This window comes from Rhinatrema bivittatum, chromosome 7, assembly GCF_901001135.1.
Source record: "Rhinatrema bivittatum chromosome 7, aRhiBiv1.1, whole genome shotgun sequence".
Taxonomy (NCBI): Eukaryota; Metazoa; Chordata; class Amphibia; order Gymnophiona; family Rhinatrematidae; genus Rhinatrema; species Rhinatrema bivittatum.
In genome coordinates this window covers 802,568-818,329 of record NC_042621.1, presented here as the reverse complement: position 1 = coordinate 818,329, position 15,762 = coordinate 802,568, and the positions used below count along the sequence as shown (strand labels likewise).

The window sequence follows — 15,762 nt, the reverse complement described above, 5'->3', positions numbered from 1 at the left end:
GGGGCCCTCGAGCCTTAGCAGCAGCAGCTGCCTTGCCCAGGGAGGATGGTCCCCTGGGAGACTGTCAGGCCTTCCCACCGAACTTCCTTCTTTAAACAATTAAAGGAAGAGGCTGTGGGTTTTGCACCTCCCGCCCTCTGCTGGAGACAGAGTAAGACTGAGGGACTGTGGATGGCAACAGGGTTGTTTGAAAAAAAAACTGCCTCCATCTACTGGAGGGGAGGCAAAACCCAGGTGTCTGGACTGATCCGGATACACACAGGAAATTGCTTTTCTGTACTTCTTAAGTAAAAGAACAAACAAAATAATACCTTGGCAGATCGCCGCGTTACTGAAGACCGATGCCGGTAAACTGGGCGCCAGTTTTTGTTACTGGCAGACAGCCGAGGCCGAGTTTACCAGCGTCGGTCTTCATTTACGGCAGCCGCCTCGGAGTCACATTAGCAAGGAAGCGTTAAGGTTGCGCAGGCGACCCTAGCGCCTCCTTCCTAGCCCGACCCCCTAATTTGCCTATTGCATGGCACCCCCTTTGCGGGCGCCATGCATGTGCCTCAGCCCCTAAGGTCTTGCTATCAGGCTCGATAAAAATAGCAGGGGGGGGGGGGGGAGGGCATGACTAAGCACAAGAATTAAACATCCACTAAGAAAGAGTGGGGGCAGGGGGGAGAAAGAACCAGAATTCCTGATCACTTCTGCTAATTAGGTATGAAGTCAGGACCAAATCTTCCTTTCCCTTGGACTGTAATTTGCCATTTATTTTATTTAGATTTATATTCCGCTTTTTGCACTTTTATCAGCGTTTCAAAGTGGATTAAATTCAGGTACTGTAGGTATTTCTCTATCCCCAGAGGGCTCACAGTCCTAGGTTTTGTACCTCAGGCAATGGAGGGTAAAGTGACTTGTCCAAGGTCACAAGGAGCTACGGCAGGACTCGACCCCTGGTCTCCTGGTTCATAGCCACTGCTCTAACCACTAGGCTACTCCTCCACTCCATATGTCGGGTGCCTGCAGGGCTGCACACACAGACAGACAGACAGACTTTCAGTCTTTCACAGCACTTACCCAGCTGTGACCCACACCTACAGAAGGGTCACTAGCCCTACCACATACATCCTTCAAGGTGGCATATGAATGGCTCAGCTGGTGCTGCCACCCCAGGGCCTCCGGGCGGGCCAGCTGCTCCTAATCCTTGCAGCTGCCCCAGCAGGGAGTGACCTGGATCTGAGTTCTTGTCACAGCAGCTGCACCTCACCAGGACAAGAAGAGATGCATCAGTGGGTTGGCTCAGGCGCTATTGGATAGGGGGTGCCTGGGCCCATTACAGTCATGGGCACTTTAGTGCCCAACATCCCCAACAGAAGGAAGGCTGGACAGTCCATGACATGATTTTAGTATTTCTCACTCAGACCCTGGTAGGATTGGACTGCAGAAGGCTGTATAAATTGAGGGAAAGTCAACTTTCTAACTAATCCCTCCCCCTTATTTCTCACAATTTATAAGCCGCTTGAACCTAGGTGGCTTACACAAATATAACCATCATAAAAAAAAAAAAAGATAATCCCAAAAATGACTTTCAAAGAAATGGATTCATAAAAATGCATGCCTGAACAAATAGACATTTAAGAGTCTATTAAAAACTTAAGTTGTGACTCAACTCTTGTGGCAAAGACTCGTACTAGATGGGTGCAGCAACTGAGAATGCAAACGAGTTTCTGCCAGGTGTACATGACACAGAGAAAGGACATCCAATAAGCCCCCGAGAGGAGTAAAGAGGTCTAGTAGGATTATCTCTCAGAAGAATCTCATTCAACCAAGAAAAAGAATCAAGAGCAAGTAATCTATGGACTAATACAGTGCTTCCCAATCGGTGTGCCATGACTAAGAGCAGTGTATGAAAAAATGAGGCACTGGCAGTCTTCTGTTTTTCTCCCTTCCCAGCAGAGGGCATCACAAAACACAGCAGTCTGCTTCAGCTGCTTCCCTCCCTCTCTGCTAATGCTCTTGCAAGTCAAGCTTGCTGTGTGCTATTACTATTGAGGAGGCAAGCCAGCAGAGGAGGAAGAAGTAGCAGGTAAGTGAATGAATGTACCATAGGGTGCGGGGAAAGAGAAGATAAGGGCTAGAGGGGCTGGGTGGCTGGACAAGGAAGGTGGTGATAATTCCAGGGGAAAGGGAAGATTAAGATGATTATGGTGCCAGAGGGATGGAGGGAGAGATAAGGGAAGATGATGATGCCAGAGAAGATGGAAAATAAAGGTAGTGATGATGCCAGGAGGGTGGCAAGAGAGGGAAGGGAAGAAAAAGTGGTGGATGTCAAGTGGGTGGAGGGAGAAGGTGGTGATGCCAGGGAATGGAGCGAGAGGGAAGGTTGTAATGATGGCAGGGGAGAGAAGGTGATGTTGCTGCCAGGGGGTGGTGGGGATGGAAGAAGGAAGGGAGGATAAGTTGATGATGATGCTAGGGGGCTGAAGGAAGAGAAGGTGATGGTGCCAGAGGAAAAAAGGAGAGAGTGATGATAGCAAGGGGTAGAGAGAAAGAAGGCGATGATGCCAGAGATGGGGTGACAGGAAAAAGATTATTGTGAAGGTGAAGGTGTGCCACAATGAAATGAATCCCGTCCCAGGTGCGTCACGACACAAACAGTTGGGGGATCACTGGATTAATAAGCCAAATTTGTATTTGATCCTTCACTGGATGTGTAACCAGCGGAGGTCAGCCAGCACTACCCTAATATCCTCTCGCACACTGCTATATTTTCTAAACAGTTTTAAGGCTCATGTTGATGACCTAGGTAATCCAAGATATAACAAGTTACAGTAATCCAACATAGGTAGAATGACTTGAGCAAATGATTGAAGGTCTGCAGAATGCAAAATTGGTTTAAACCCATGCAAGAGGTGTAATTTGTAAAAGCCAAACTTTAACACTGCTTTGATAGAATGTTTAAAAAAATTCCCAGCATGTCACTAAGTAGCCGGTTTTAATTCCACATTAGGTATATTAATCGAGGCCACTACTATATTCTTACTCCTTGAATGACTGGTACCTGTCTTGCACAAATTTAGAGCAAAGTTATTATGGGCCAGCCACTGTCTGATCACTAACAGACAAAGTGAGATCACGGCCCAACTTTTAGCTCAAGACAGTCTCAAAGATGTAAATCGTATTTCAGCCACTACACAGCCCAGCAAACAATTTACATACTGGCACTAAACAGATGTTGAAAAGTAGTGCTGATAGGAATCCCACAGGGCTCCGCCTTATCTGCATGGGATGCCATCCGGAGCTCAACTCTCCAACCATGACCCTCTATCGGGAACCAATTTAAAACAATATCCGAGATGCACAGTTCTTTCAATCTGTACAGAAGGATCTATGATCCCAGTACTGAAGGCAGAAAATATATTGAGTAAGACTAAGACATGGTTCTTGCCACCATCAAGGCTTCTCCTAATGAAAACGGTGGTTGAAAGGAGCAGGATTTCAGTACTTAATAAATTTTCAAAACCCAAAACTAATAGGGATTTACTATTTGATGATTTTGTACAAAAAAAAAAAAATCAAACTTTCAATATAACAGATTCAAGAATTTTGGCAACAAAATCAAGCGAGGAAATTGGTCTGTAATTTGTCATATCTATTGGATCTAAGCTAGATTTCTTTAACAGAAATGTGTCCGGAACATGGCCTTAGCATAAAGAAAGGTTAACCAGTACTGCCAAAAATGGTGCAATAGCAGCCTTTGAGGCCCTTAGCACAGCAGTGCTACAAGGGTAGCAAAGAAAACGAGTTCTTACCTGTTAATTTTTGTTCCTCTTCCTTGCCCTTCTGGTCTCTCTTTTTTTTTTTTAAAGCAACCTATCTGCCTAGGAATATTATTTTTAAACTAAGTAACCAGAACAGACTGTAGGTTTTGCACCTCCACTATCTGCTGGAGACAGAAATACTGACTGACTGTAGATGGCACCTTAGGATATAGGGCAGAGTCTGTCAAAACTTCTGTCTCCATCTGCTGGAAGGGAGGCAAAACCCTGGCGTCTGGACTGATCTGGGTACGTACAGGGAATGGAGTGTTTGAGGCACATATGATATTAGGAATCTCAAATGCAGACAGACATTTGTTGCTACAAACATTCAGGAGGATTTTCAAACCAGGGAGGAACACTCACAAAAGTAGCAGCCACCGTGGGCAGTTTCCCTACTTGGAAATCCAGAAAGTCATTCCCCTTAACATTCAACACTAGATGACACTGCTGCATCCATAGTTAATTCATGAATTATCCCAGTACTCCTTGGGCTTATTCTCTGCTGCCTAAAGCTGGGACACAGCGTGATTTTTTTTGCTTCAACCACCAAATTTGTGTAAGTCAAAAGATGCAACTTGTAAATGTGCAGCTCAGAGGAGCGAATCCTATGCTGATAACACAGTCTAATCAGTTTGCCTCCTTACTGGCGGGGGCATATTGATTAGAGTGTGTTGTGAAAAGTAGGATTTAGCATCTCAACTGTGACTAAACAGAGTTGCTGTGGCAGTTTTCATCCACTGAATAAAGATCCATATGGGCATACAGAATAGTGTGATTATTGGCTTACAGGGCAAAGGAAGATAGGATATCAGGTGATGGCTACAGTTGTGAGAGAGCCTCAGCTCAAAGCAGCACTGCCCCTGAAAAGCTACACATTTCAGGGCAATGGAGCACAGACGGTGCACTGTCCATCTGCCCACTTGGATCAATTGACTCAGACTTGCATGCAGGTGAAAAACATCCGATTGCATTAGATCCTGGAACACACCCACCTTTTCCAAGCTGGATAAAGCCCAAGATGATGATTAACACCAAGGCCAACAGTTTGGCTGCTGCAAAGGCATCCTGAACACGGGTTGCAGCTTTCACGCTGTAGCAGTTCACCGCTGTGAGAAAAACTGCAGGAGAAAGGAGAAGAATCATGAGGGTCCTGCAGCTGCAGAATCCACCAACCCATCCAAGTGACCTCCATGAGGATCCCCCAGCCAAGCATACAGGACTGGGGGCCACTTCCTCTCCTCAGCAGTGGGGGGCAGTATTAAAAGAAAAAAAAAAACTTCCATCCTTAGGGATCTGCTGTGTATCACTGCTTTTAAACTCAGCCAGGAATTGCATGAACAAGTCCCCTGGTGAAAACCTTAACCATACAACACCCAAAATTGGTCATCCTCTTTACAACTGCCTTCAATTCCCCCCAGTAAAGAACATTCTTCTGTAATAAATAAGTCTCTTGGCATCTAAGTCTGGTTATCAAGGGAGGCTTTTCTAGTTTGTGTCTATTTTGTAGCTGACAATGAAGTTCCCTATCTGACCAAACCCCATATTGGTTTATCTAGGTCTGCATGAAGCGGGCAGGAAATAAATGCTGTGCCACTAAAAAAGCTTCCCCTTCCCCCCTGGGCTGTGGATCGTCACATAACACAGCAGTTCCCTTCCTCTCCACCTGCTGCAGCATCAGATGGAGCTTGCACAGATGACAGCAGTCCTGGCGCTGCTCTTTTAACACATGTTGCCAGCACGCTGGGACCTGTAATAGCAGTGATTTCCTGGGTCTATCCCAGATGACCTGCAGCCATCGGGCTGATGCCCCCTGCTTTACCGTAAGATAGCAAATAGGAGAAAAAAAAAGACCAGTTTGTGCAGTTTAGGTTCTTCTACTTCAGGTAGATTAGCAGATAAAATTCCCAGGCTTGACCCAAGACCAGCCCCCCTGTTCTCCACCTCCACTATCTTCTATTTGAACTTTCAACCTCTTTTCCTACCACTGCCCTCCCCCATCTCTGTCCCAGAACCTGTTAAAAGTGCTGGCCTCCATGGTAAACTACTTTAGGTTATCTTTCTCCGAGGATACCAGCCGAGAAGCAGAGGGCTCCCTCCCAAACACAGAAACTGCAACTTCAGCTGGCCAAAGTAGCTCCCAAAATGCCCTCACTGCTTTTGTTCCTGCCAGTCATTGAATTTAGAAAAAAAAGGGATCTTTGTGCTGGTGCTTCCCTGCACAGCCACCGTTCAGAATTAGAATAAAAAAGGATCAGCAGCAACAAAGCTGACCACCAATGGGATCAGTAAATGAGGGGGGTGTTCCTGCAAACACAAGAGAGCGGGCCCTTATCTTTCAGAAGTGGAGAGCTCTCCAGCAGCACACAAAGGGCCCTGGAAATCCCTCCCCTCCCAGCTCAGACAGGAAGAAAAGTCCCCATGCTCACATCAAGAGCTGGTATTAAAATAACTGAGCGGCTTTCTTTAGGGCTCCTTGAAAGCCAACATTTGCATGTCATCAAGTTCCAGACACTTTCCCCACCCCCTGCCCCATTACCAGCAAGGAGCTGTTCTTGTCAGATCCAAGGGCTCTTACCCACTTTTTGCTACATTTTCATAAGACAGTGCTGCCCAGGAGCCCTCACTACAGAGCACTATGTCCTCAGAATATCATGGAGCCGGGGCTCCTTTCCAAACTCTGAAGAAACTTGGAGCATCACCAAGCACCTCTTGGTATGGGACACAAAGCCACCCTCATCACAAGAATGTCTTCCCGATGACAGAGCTTGCAGCGCTCTGTTTTTGTGCTCAGAAAGCACAGCAGTAAAATGCGACTTGTTCCCTTAATTCCTTGAAACTTATTTCTAAATTCCACAGGCTCTCTCCCTCCCCAGGTTAGGTGCCGCTAGCCACCATGTCTCCCCCAAGGACATAATACCTACAGTCAGTAACTGCCACCTCACCCTCCATGCCAGGTCTCCTCTGGTTTCTGGACCAGTCTTGGCAAGGCCGGCGCATCCATTAGGCGAACTTCGGCGCTGAGCCACAGGGGGCGCAGAAGAGCATCCCCGTGGTGCTGTTATTTGGGGCCTATCCCGCTTGCAGCAAAGAGAAAAAGACTCTCTCAGGGCTGCTCTCGGCCCTGAGAAGCACACAGTATGTGCCGAAACAGCTGGGGGGGTGCAGCGCAAGGGGCGCCTAGGGCACCCAATACCCTTGCACCGGCCCTGAGTCTTGGGAGTTAAGTCTTCTTAACTTTAAATAGCAGGATTCCAGGTCCCAGATTGTTCTGGGCAGCAAAGTTCCTAAAAGATCGAATCAGCAATTATAAAACTAAGAACCTGACAAGCTCATTGAAGAGTTATCACTAATGCTCCACAAATATTAACACATTTCTAAGACCCCTTCCCCCCCCCTTCCAGAAAACCTAAACATCTGGGTGCTCCCTCCAGAAGAAAATCAGGTGTAGCCCACTCATGTAACCTTTCCCATGCAGGATGAAGTATCCATGGTGGGATCTCTGTACAGGCCACCCAAAAGGCCTCAACAGCCCAGACAGGTGAGGGAGGGCCAGACTTCAGAGTCTCTCTCAGACTACAGAAGAGGAAGGAAAAAAAAAAAAAAAAGATAAAAACCTCCCTTCTCTTGCTTAGTTTCCAGGAATCCCCAGCACCTTTCTATCATCACAGCAGGAGCTCTACCCTTCAGTGAAACAGGTTTCCCACCGCCCCCACAGAGGCCGGGTATACACCATATTGGAGCAGGGAAATAAACTATAAAAAGCAGTACAAGCTATTTGCCTTGAGCAGCTTGTGCACGAGTAACTCAGTTAGTGGCTCAAACCTACTCAGGTGGAAAGAGCAGCCCCATGAGCCCTCTGCCTCTTGTTGAATGGGCTTAAATTCTTTGGCAGGAAGAGCACGTCAGATGCCATGGCATCTTCCGTGCAAAGTGGTTAGGCACCAGCTGGTCATGATCCTCCTCCCAGTCTGGCACAGAGCTGCAGCTCTGCCCCGACCCCACCCTATTTGCGTCACTAGAGGGTGGCAAGAGGCACCGGCATCACACCGCCCCGGCTTCTTCCTGCCTGGATGGATTAGCCAGCCCGGCTCTCCACATCCTAGTAGCACCTTGCATCAGACGGAAGGAGGGGCAAGAGCTTGCTGCATCGAAGCTGCAGACAAATGCAGAGCAGACTCAGAAGTACCCAGTAAAAAGTGAATGGTAGACAAGCTCTCTCCGTGTCCCCTTTTCCTAGGTCACCACCATGCTGGGGGTGAGACGAAGCAGACTCCTTTTCTGCTCTGGCAGTGAGGCGTGAAAGGAGAGGAAAGCTTATCGGGTAATGGCAGCAGCTCTTCCAGGAGACAGAAGCCATATCACCTTCCACTATCAGCTCTCAGAAATGCAGAGCCAGTTTTAAAATGCTCTAGAGAAACACTTTGGATAAGTTTAAAGAAACCCACGACATATGTTAAATTTGTATGTTCTAGTGACTTTTTGACCCAGCTCAGCCTGAAGTAGGACTGGATCTATCATCAGGAGCCTTCATTTACAAGGCAACAGCGATCCCCCCCCGCAAATTTTTTTTTTTAAATACCCCCTCTCAACTCAGTTATTGCAGCCACAGTCCTCAGCCAAGGGCCTGCAATCACGGGAGCTAATCTGGCCACTAGGTATTTTCTGCTGACTAGGATCTATGATACTCCCCAGCACTCCCTTTCCCTGGGAAGGAGCTGCAAGTACCGACTCTGCCAGGAGTCCTGCCAGTCTGGAGGGCAGGACACCTGACCTGGAACCAGGTCCTCAATTTCACTGAAATAGCAGGCCAGCCACTATAGCAGTGTTTCCAAACACGAAGCACCAACAGACTGGTGCAGACAGAGGCAGATCAGGTCTGTTAGCCCTAGAGATCCCCCCCATCCTAACAGCTCAGTCACTCCCTCCCAGCTCTAACAGCAGACCCCATGTGGCTAGGCACTGCTGCCCTCTCTCTCTAGATATATATTTAGAACTACAGAGCAGGGGAGTGATTAACCACATCATTCTAACAGGATAACAAGTGCTGACAAGGAGGTGGAGCTGGTTGAGATGCAGGGTAGATGAATGATCATTTACCCCTCTGCCTGGGCAGCTCAGCAAAACCTTCAGAGACGTAAACCCTCATACACACTTAATGCATGAAGAAGCCAGCGGGGCAGCCTAGGTTGAAAGTCTGGGTTTGATTCCTAAGCCTGGTTAAAGAGTCTCAGCTATCCTGGTGGCCAGACCCAGGGTCCCTGTGTAATGTTTGGCCGGCCACACTCACCCTGCTGTGCCGTAGACTCATCCCAGGCCTAGTCAGTACACACTGTGGCAGGAATGCCACCAAACCCTGAGTGCTGCAGAACGCCATCACACAGCTCCTCTAGGCACATACATGCCCAACACGCCAACTCTTAAAGGAAAGATGTCATCAATCCCTGCCTACATAAGGCTCCCTTGGACTGCCAGCAGACGCCTCAGCAACAGGTTCTCCTGCATGTTGCTTCTCCTTTGTCTTGTTGTGCTATGTGTTCTTGCCTCATTATCTTGTCTGCCCTGACTGGTTCCTGCCTTATCCTGGTCCTCCATGTCCTGTCTTCTCCCCATCTTGTCTGTCTCGGCCTGATTCTTGGTTCTGACCATTGATTCAGACCTGAATTATGCCCGCCTCACTGCCTGCCCCAACCTCACCCCAACCCCAGACTCAAATAATGGTCTCACAGGGCCTTTGGGTTCCCCCGGAACCCAAAGGCTCAACCTGCAGGGGAACGGGGCTGGTACAAGTGAAGCCCCAGCTCTGTCCAAGCCCAGGGCGATCACCTACTGAGCTGTACTAACCATGCCACAGAATAAAGGATCCACTTCCATTTCATCCTGTTTATCAGGTTCTAGAGGATCCCTGCAGTTTGTGCATCCCAGCTGAGAGCTGTCCCCAATGCCTGGGCTGAGAACCCCAACCCCCAAAAAGCGGACTGCGATTACACTAGAAACACAAGGGAGCAGGGAAATAAACTGTTGGTCTGCCCGGACCTCCAAACCCAGATCGTGTTAGCTTTTTACTTCTCTTGTCAGCTGAAGGTAAGCCACTCCCTTCCTCTCAATATGCACAATGGAATATCAGAAAGCACCAAGGTCCTGCCAGCCAATCGGGTCCCTGACTGGCCTTGTCTCTTATTTCAGGAACAGTCCCTTTCCTATCAAAGAGCTCCAGAGCAGGTCCTGCCCAAGGTTTAAAAAAAAAAGAAGAACTGAACACCACCTTTCAACCTGGAATTCTAGGCTGTTCCAACTTCAGTATACAAGTATAGCCTCCCTCTACAAATCAGCTCTTACTGCTCAAGATCCTTTGCTCTTATTTCACAAGACTCATCACTTATAACATATAAAAGGCCACAGGAGAGCAATCCGGCATTTAAAGAGGTCCTTGACAAGTTCTCCGCTGCTCTACTGCACACAATTCAAGATTCACATAGCTTTATTTGCATGTGAATTTTACATGTCGTGTTAGCAAAGTAATACAGAAAACGAGCTTCCAAGAAGCCATGGAGGGAGGTACTTGCTTCCTGCATTGCTATTCTGTCTCTACAGATTTACAGAGGCTTTATTTCTCTGTTGAGCTTGAGCTAGTTACCTTGTTCTCTGCACAGCCCTATCATTTAGTACTTTATGTAAAAGTTTGAACAGAAGATCCTAACCACAAGCACACACACACTTTAACCCAACCGAACGGCTGATGCAATAGTCGCTGCAGGACATCTGCGATGAGTGGCTCATCTCCTCGATGCCTGTTAAGGTGGTATCTTCCCCACTTATTAGGGAGGTGCACCAAAGCCAAGAAAACATTCAGTGATTACTGTTCACTTTGATGCTAATGATACTTCACTCTGAAGGCTTGTCCTTCTGAGCCCACAGTAATGAGATAACCCAGCACATGCCAGCTGCACAGAAAGAACATACCTTCCTCTATTGCTCATGGCCCGATGGGGCCTTGATTTCCAGCCATGGCCAGCTGAGTCCTTTAGTAAACCTTAGAACAGGTCTCTCTATACTATAGGAGGAATCAGAGATGGAGGAAGAACACAGGCCTGAAAACAGACTTCCAATTAAATGGAAGCATTAAGTACTGCAAACTTCTCAAAGAGGCCCGGCGGTATGTCTTCTCCCAGTCAGAGCCTACCAGGAATGACACCAAAGTCAGCAGAGCGGCCTATGTTAAAAACTAGTACTGGGGGGGTCCACAAAGCCAGCCACCAACACTTGAGGCACTGGTGGAGGCAGCCGGGAATTGCAAGACTCACAGGTTTGTTTGCCCCAAGTCTAATAAGCCTGAGCCAATTATTTCACAGTCAGAGAGAAATCAGAGACACTGCAACATGTTACATATGGACTGATCCCAAATGAGTATAGCAAGGGATCTGCCCTGCACTCAAATCAAAAGCCTGTTTCTTTAGAGTGCCTTGGGCTGTGCAGAGACGACAGGCAAAGAATAACCTATGGAAGGAATGCCTGGCGATCTCATGGCCCTCAACACTCTCCTTAGGCCATCCTAAGAATCAGAAAACGTCTTCAGCATTTCATCTGGCACAACATGAGCTTAGCTGTTTCAAGTCTGCCTCCACCATGATAAGCTTGCTGTAGAGCGTGCAAACAAGACCCAGACCCACTGTTGTGGTCTTCTCTCTGACACTCATTTTTGAGAACAGTCACTTCTGCACAAATAGTTTGAAAGCCTAAAGTTTCAGTATAACTGACAGAGCAGAGACTGGAGGCCTCAGATTCTGCTAGCTGATCATGTGGCACATAGACTGTCAAAAACTGAGGGACAGTGGGTCTAAGAATTACCATAAAGGAAACCTGTTTCTCCTTTAATATTTAAATTGAAATTGCTGCATGAGGTAGTCAGGGAAAAAAAAGAGTCTATGTTTTGTATACACAGCATCTGATCTCAAATCAAAGTGGCAATTTACAGGAGGAATCTACAGCAGGCACCGTCTCAGAATAGTAATCCTTTAAGCGACTGAGACATGGTTAAGGATTTACCAACTGACAAAAGAAGAAAAACCTAACGGAAAACACAGAGACCAAAAAATTATACAATATTCTGGGTATTCCCTGCCAGTGATGTCTCTGCTGCCACCCCCAACCAGGAAATTTAATATTACAGGTAGCTTTTGAGACAGCACTAGATGTTGGTCTGCATAAAAGTGTTCCTAAAGAGGGAAATCTATTTCTAAAAATTCTTCTTACAACAAAAAGAAAGCATCTATCTGCCAATGTTCACACTCCTTATGCCTGCCGCATGTATGAATACTGCAATCCCTCACAAACATTCTGCAGGGAGAGGCCTTCCCTCCCCTGAAGTCAAAACCAATCAAGTCTTACCAGATTGTCCTCGTCCCCTAAGCTTTACAATGCAACATATCAGAAATACGCATGCAGCCACCGCTGGGGTGTAACATTAAACATGTTTCAAAATTCCAGACTGATTATATAAAGGAGTCTATTCAAAGTTCAAGGCTCTTCTAAAATAAGGCGGCATGCTGTGTAAGATCACAAATGTGTCCAATGAACACTTACAGGACCACAAAGCTTCTATTGAGCTGACATTCAGCGGGACCGCAGTGTGCGTTTATATTCCATTCAGTCAAACTGGATTACACTTAGTGTCTGATTTGAGTTATTTTTTTTAGGCTATGGAAAAAAAAACTCCACCTACAGGTAATCCTCAAAGGATTCCTCCCAAAACTATCCGTTTCGAGATGGGATGCTCTCATGAGATCTACTGTGATTTCAATATGGGAATGATTTTCAGAATAAGGTCAGGGTTGTGGTACAAGGAGAGCACTATATAATGATTTTGTAAACATCTGCTTATCTTAAAAGCTAACAAATAACACTTGGGGATGAAAAGTTATAGTCAGACTAAGTTCACTGCCAAACTCAGAAAAAGCCACCAAATGACCTCCCAGCACACGTCACTCCTTTGAATAACGAGCTAACCTTCCCTGTTCTGCCTGGGCAGTCCGGGGGAAGAGACTCCCCCATCTTACACAGACATGCCGCTGACATATCTCAACAGTTACACACATTTCTTGCACAGCCGGTTTCCCTGCAACCCACATGTAAGCCAGCGAGGAGGAAGAGGACTCAGGGCCTAAAGCCACGTGTCTCTCAGTTCCTCGTATCTGAGGAGAGAAAGAAATAAATGGCACCTTCAATGTCTGCCCCCACGTGAATGGGTGCTCAGTGGAGGTGTCTATGTTGAGGTGGAGGAGGGAAGACTAACCAAAAAACCCTCATTTTTATTGCGCTACCAGACGTAAGCAGTACTGAAGTACCGCTGATATGTATTCAGGTACAATAACTCCTTGTCCTGAAGAGCTTAAGATAGGAGTGGACACCTGAAGCAAGGACCAATAAAGGGATTTGTCCAAGGTCACAAGTAAAATCAATGGAAGAGTATTTTATCCCTGGCTTTCCTGGGTTCTCAGCCCACTGTTTATAACCATCAGGCCAACTCTTTTCTCTCAGGGTCTCTATGTTTGGAGAGAGATCTGCGGGGTCCGTGTACAAGGCTGGCTGGGGGAGCCTCAGAGGGTCTGTGTGCGCATGTTCCCTGAAAGCCCCCCACCCCAGGACTCATGCATACATAAGTAGGCCACCAGCTTTTGTTTTCAGGGGAATCTCTTCACCCCTCCTCATCCCAGTATTCAGGCATACAAAAGCTGGACAGCTGCTTTTATTTTGGGGTGGAGGGGTGTGCATGTCTGGAGATGTCCCCAGCTCTCCCAAGTACTCAGGCACACACAGGCAGGCCACCAACTTGTGCATATACCGGCGAGGGAAGGGGTATGTATGTATGTATGTATCCACCACCCGTCCTGGTACCCACGCACACACAGGCAGGCCACCAGCTTGTGCTTTGGGCTATGTTGTGTATATACCGGCGGGAGAAGGGATATGTATGTGTATCCCCCCCATCACCACCCGTCCCGGTACCCACGCACACACAGGCAGGCCACCAGCTTGTGCTTTGGGCTATGTTGTGCATATACCGGCGGGAGAAGGGATATGTATGTGTATCCCCCCCATCACCACCCGTCCCGGTACTCACGCACACACAGGCAGGCCACCAGCTTGGCGCCGCCCTCGGGCACCGGGCAGCTGGGGAAGAGCGGCTTGAGCAGGTAGGTGGCGAAGACCAGGGCCACGATGTACTGCGAGGAGGGCCGGATGATGAGCAGCTCCACCCAGAGCTTGAGGAAGGCGGGCAGGGGCCCGTAGACGTCCAGCACGTAGGCGTAGTCCCCCCCGGACTTGGAGATGGTGGTGCCCAGCTCGGCGTAGCAGAGGGCGCCGGCGATGGAGAAGAGCCCGCAGGCGGCCCAGACCAGCAGCGCGAGCCCGGGGGAGCCCGCCTCGCGCAGGACGCCCGTCGGGCTGACGAAGATGCCCGAGCCGATGATGGTGCCCACGATGATGGCCACGCCGTTCAGCAGCGTGATGGAGCGGCGCAGCAGCACCGGCGCCTCCTCGGCGGCGGCGGCGGCCCCGGCCCCCTTCAGCATCTTCTCCTCCGACGCCGCCGCCGCCGCCGGGGGGCTCGAGCCCCGCTTCTTCACCGCCATGGGCCGGCACCGGGGACCCGCTCTGCGCTCGCCTCCCCCGCCGGTGTTACCCCGGTCCCGCTCGCTCCTACTCCTTCTCTTGCCGGTGCTGCCCCTCTCGGTACTGTCGCCGCTCCTCCCGTGGCCGGTGCCGGGACTGTTTCCCGCGCTCTCTCTCTCCCCCCCCCCCCCGGTACCGGCTCCGGCTCAGCTTCTTCTCTCTCTTCCCGCAGGCACCGTCTGCCACGCGCGCTCTCTCTCTCTCTCGCGCGCGCGCGTTCTTCTCGTGCCGGCACTGTCTCCGCTCCTCCCGTGGCCGGTGCCGGGACTGTCTCCGCTCTCTCTCTTTCTGCCGGTGCCGTCTCTGCTCTCTTTCTCTCCCCCCCCCGGTACCGTCTCAGCTTCTGCTCTCTCTTCCCGCAGATACCGTCCGCCACGCGCTCTCTCTCTCTCTCGCGCGCGCGTTCCTCTCGTGCCGGCACTGTCTCCGCTCCCTCGCCCCTCCTAACGTTTATCCCTCCACGCGGTTCATGCGTCACTGAAACTGATGCAAGGCAGAGCACCCCGCCCCCTCCGAGCCCGCACGCGGAAGCCGAGACCCCGCCCCGTCCGCGGCTGAGAGTGCGCGCGAGAGCCCTGCGCTCCGGGCTGTCCACAATGAAGCTAAGAGCGGCGCAAACGAGGCATGGGGGCCGCCCCCCCACCTTTAAAGTGCCTATTAAAGGCACTGAGGTCTTCCATGCAGGCCCGGCGGGACCACCCTTTGTGATAGCAGCGAAGGAGGGTGGAGAGGCAGGGAGATGGGAAAAGATCCTGGTGTGCGATGTGCGGCCTCCAGTGAGTGAGTGACTGGTACATCACCGCCGCCTCAGGCGCCTGCACCGGCCCTGCTTCCATACAGCAGTGAAATCTGCAGGCTGGGACAGTCCCTTCCACCTCCCACGCTGCATCCAAAGAAACTCCCGCAACCATGGGAGTGCACTGGAGAACTAGGACTTTTCCCTCACACACATTCAAAGGCTGATGTCTTCCAATTTCCATACCATTATCTATAGTACCTGAATGTAATCTGCTTCCAAATGCCTGAAAGGAAGAACATACATCAAATAAATAAAGATAATTCCTTCCATTACCAGCCACATTGTAAAGTAATACAAAATCCTACCAAAAAGACATTCAGCACCGATATAGCAAACCTACCCTACTATCACAGCACCAAGTCCCAGACCAGCAACAGCCCTACATGTGAAAACACAACCCTGTCTGAAACCGTGGTGGTGGTCCTGCTTCACAAGAGTGGGAGCAGAGAGGAGGCTGGTAACTACAGACCGGTTACCCTCACCTCG

At 49.2% G+C, this 15,762-nt stretch overlaps 1 protein-coding gene across 2 annotated transcripts in view; it reads right to left on the bottom strand.

Annotated features, from left to right (window-relative positions):
• The window catches only part of SLC7A5 (solute carrier family 7 member 5), a 53,179-nt gene extending 38,177 nt beyond the window's left edge, over positions 1–15,002 (bottom strand). Inside the window, exons 1-3 of one of the 2 annotated variants that reach the window (XM_029608031.1) lie at positions 14,724–14,904; positions 13,924–14,552; positions 4,799–4,924 (exon numbers count right to left, since the gene is read on the bottom strand). In XM_029608031.1, coding sequence (XP_029463891.1) covers positions 4,799–4,924; positions 13,924–14,437 — 640 coding nt within the window. In that variant the 5' untranslated portion in view covers positions 14,438–14,552; positions 14,724–14,904. Of the gene's footprint in view, positions 1–4,798; positions 4,925–13,923 lie in introns of both variants that reach the window. The other variant, XM_029608030.1, reaches the window with a different exon arrangement.
• Positions 15,003–15,762: the final 760 nt, after the last annotated feature.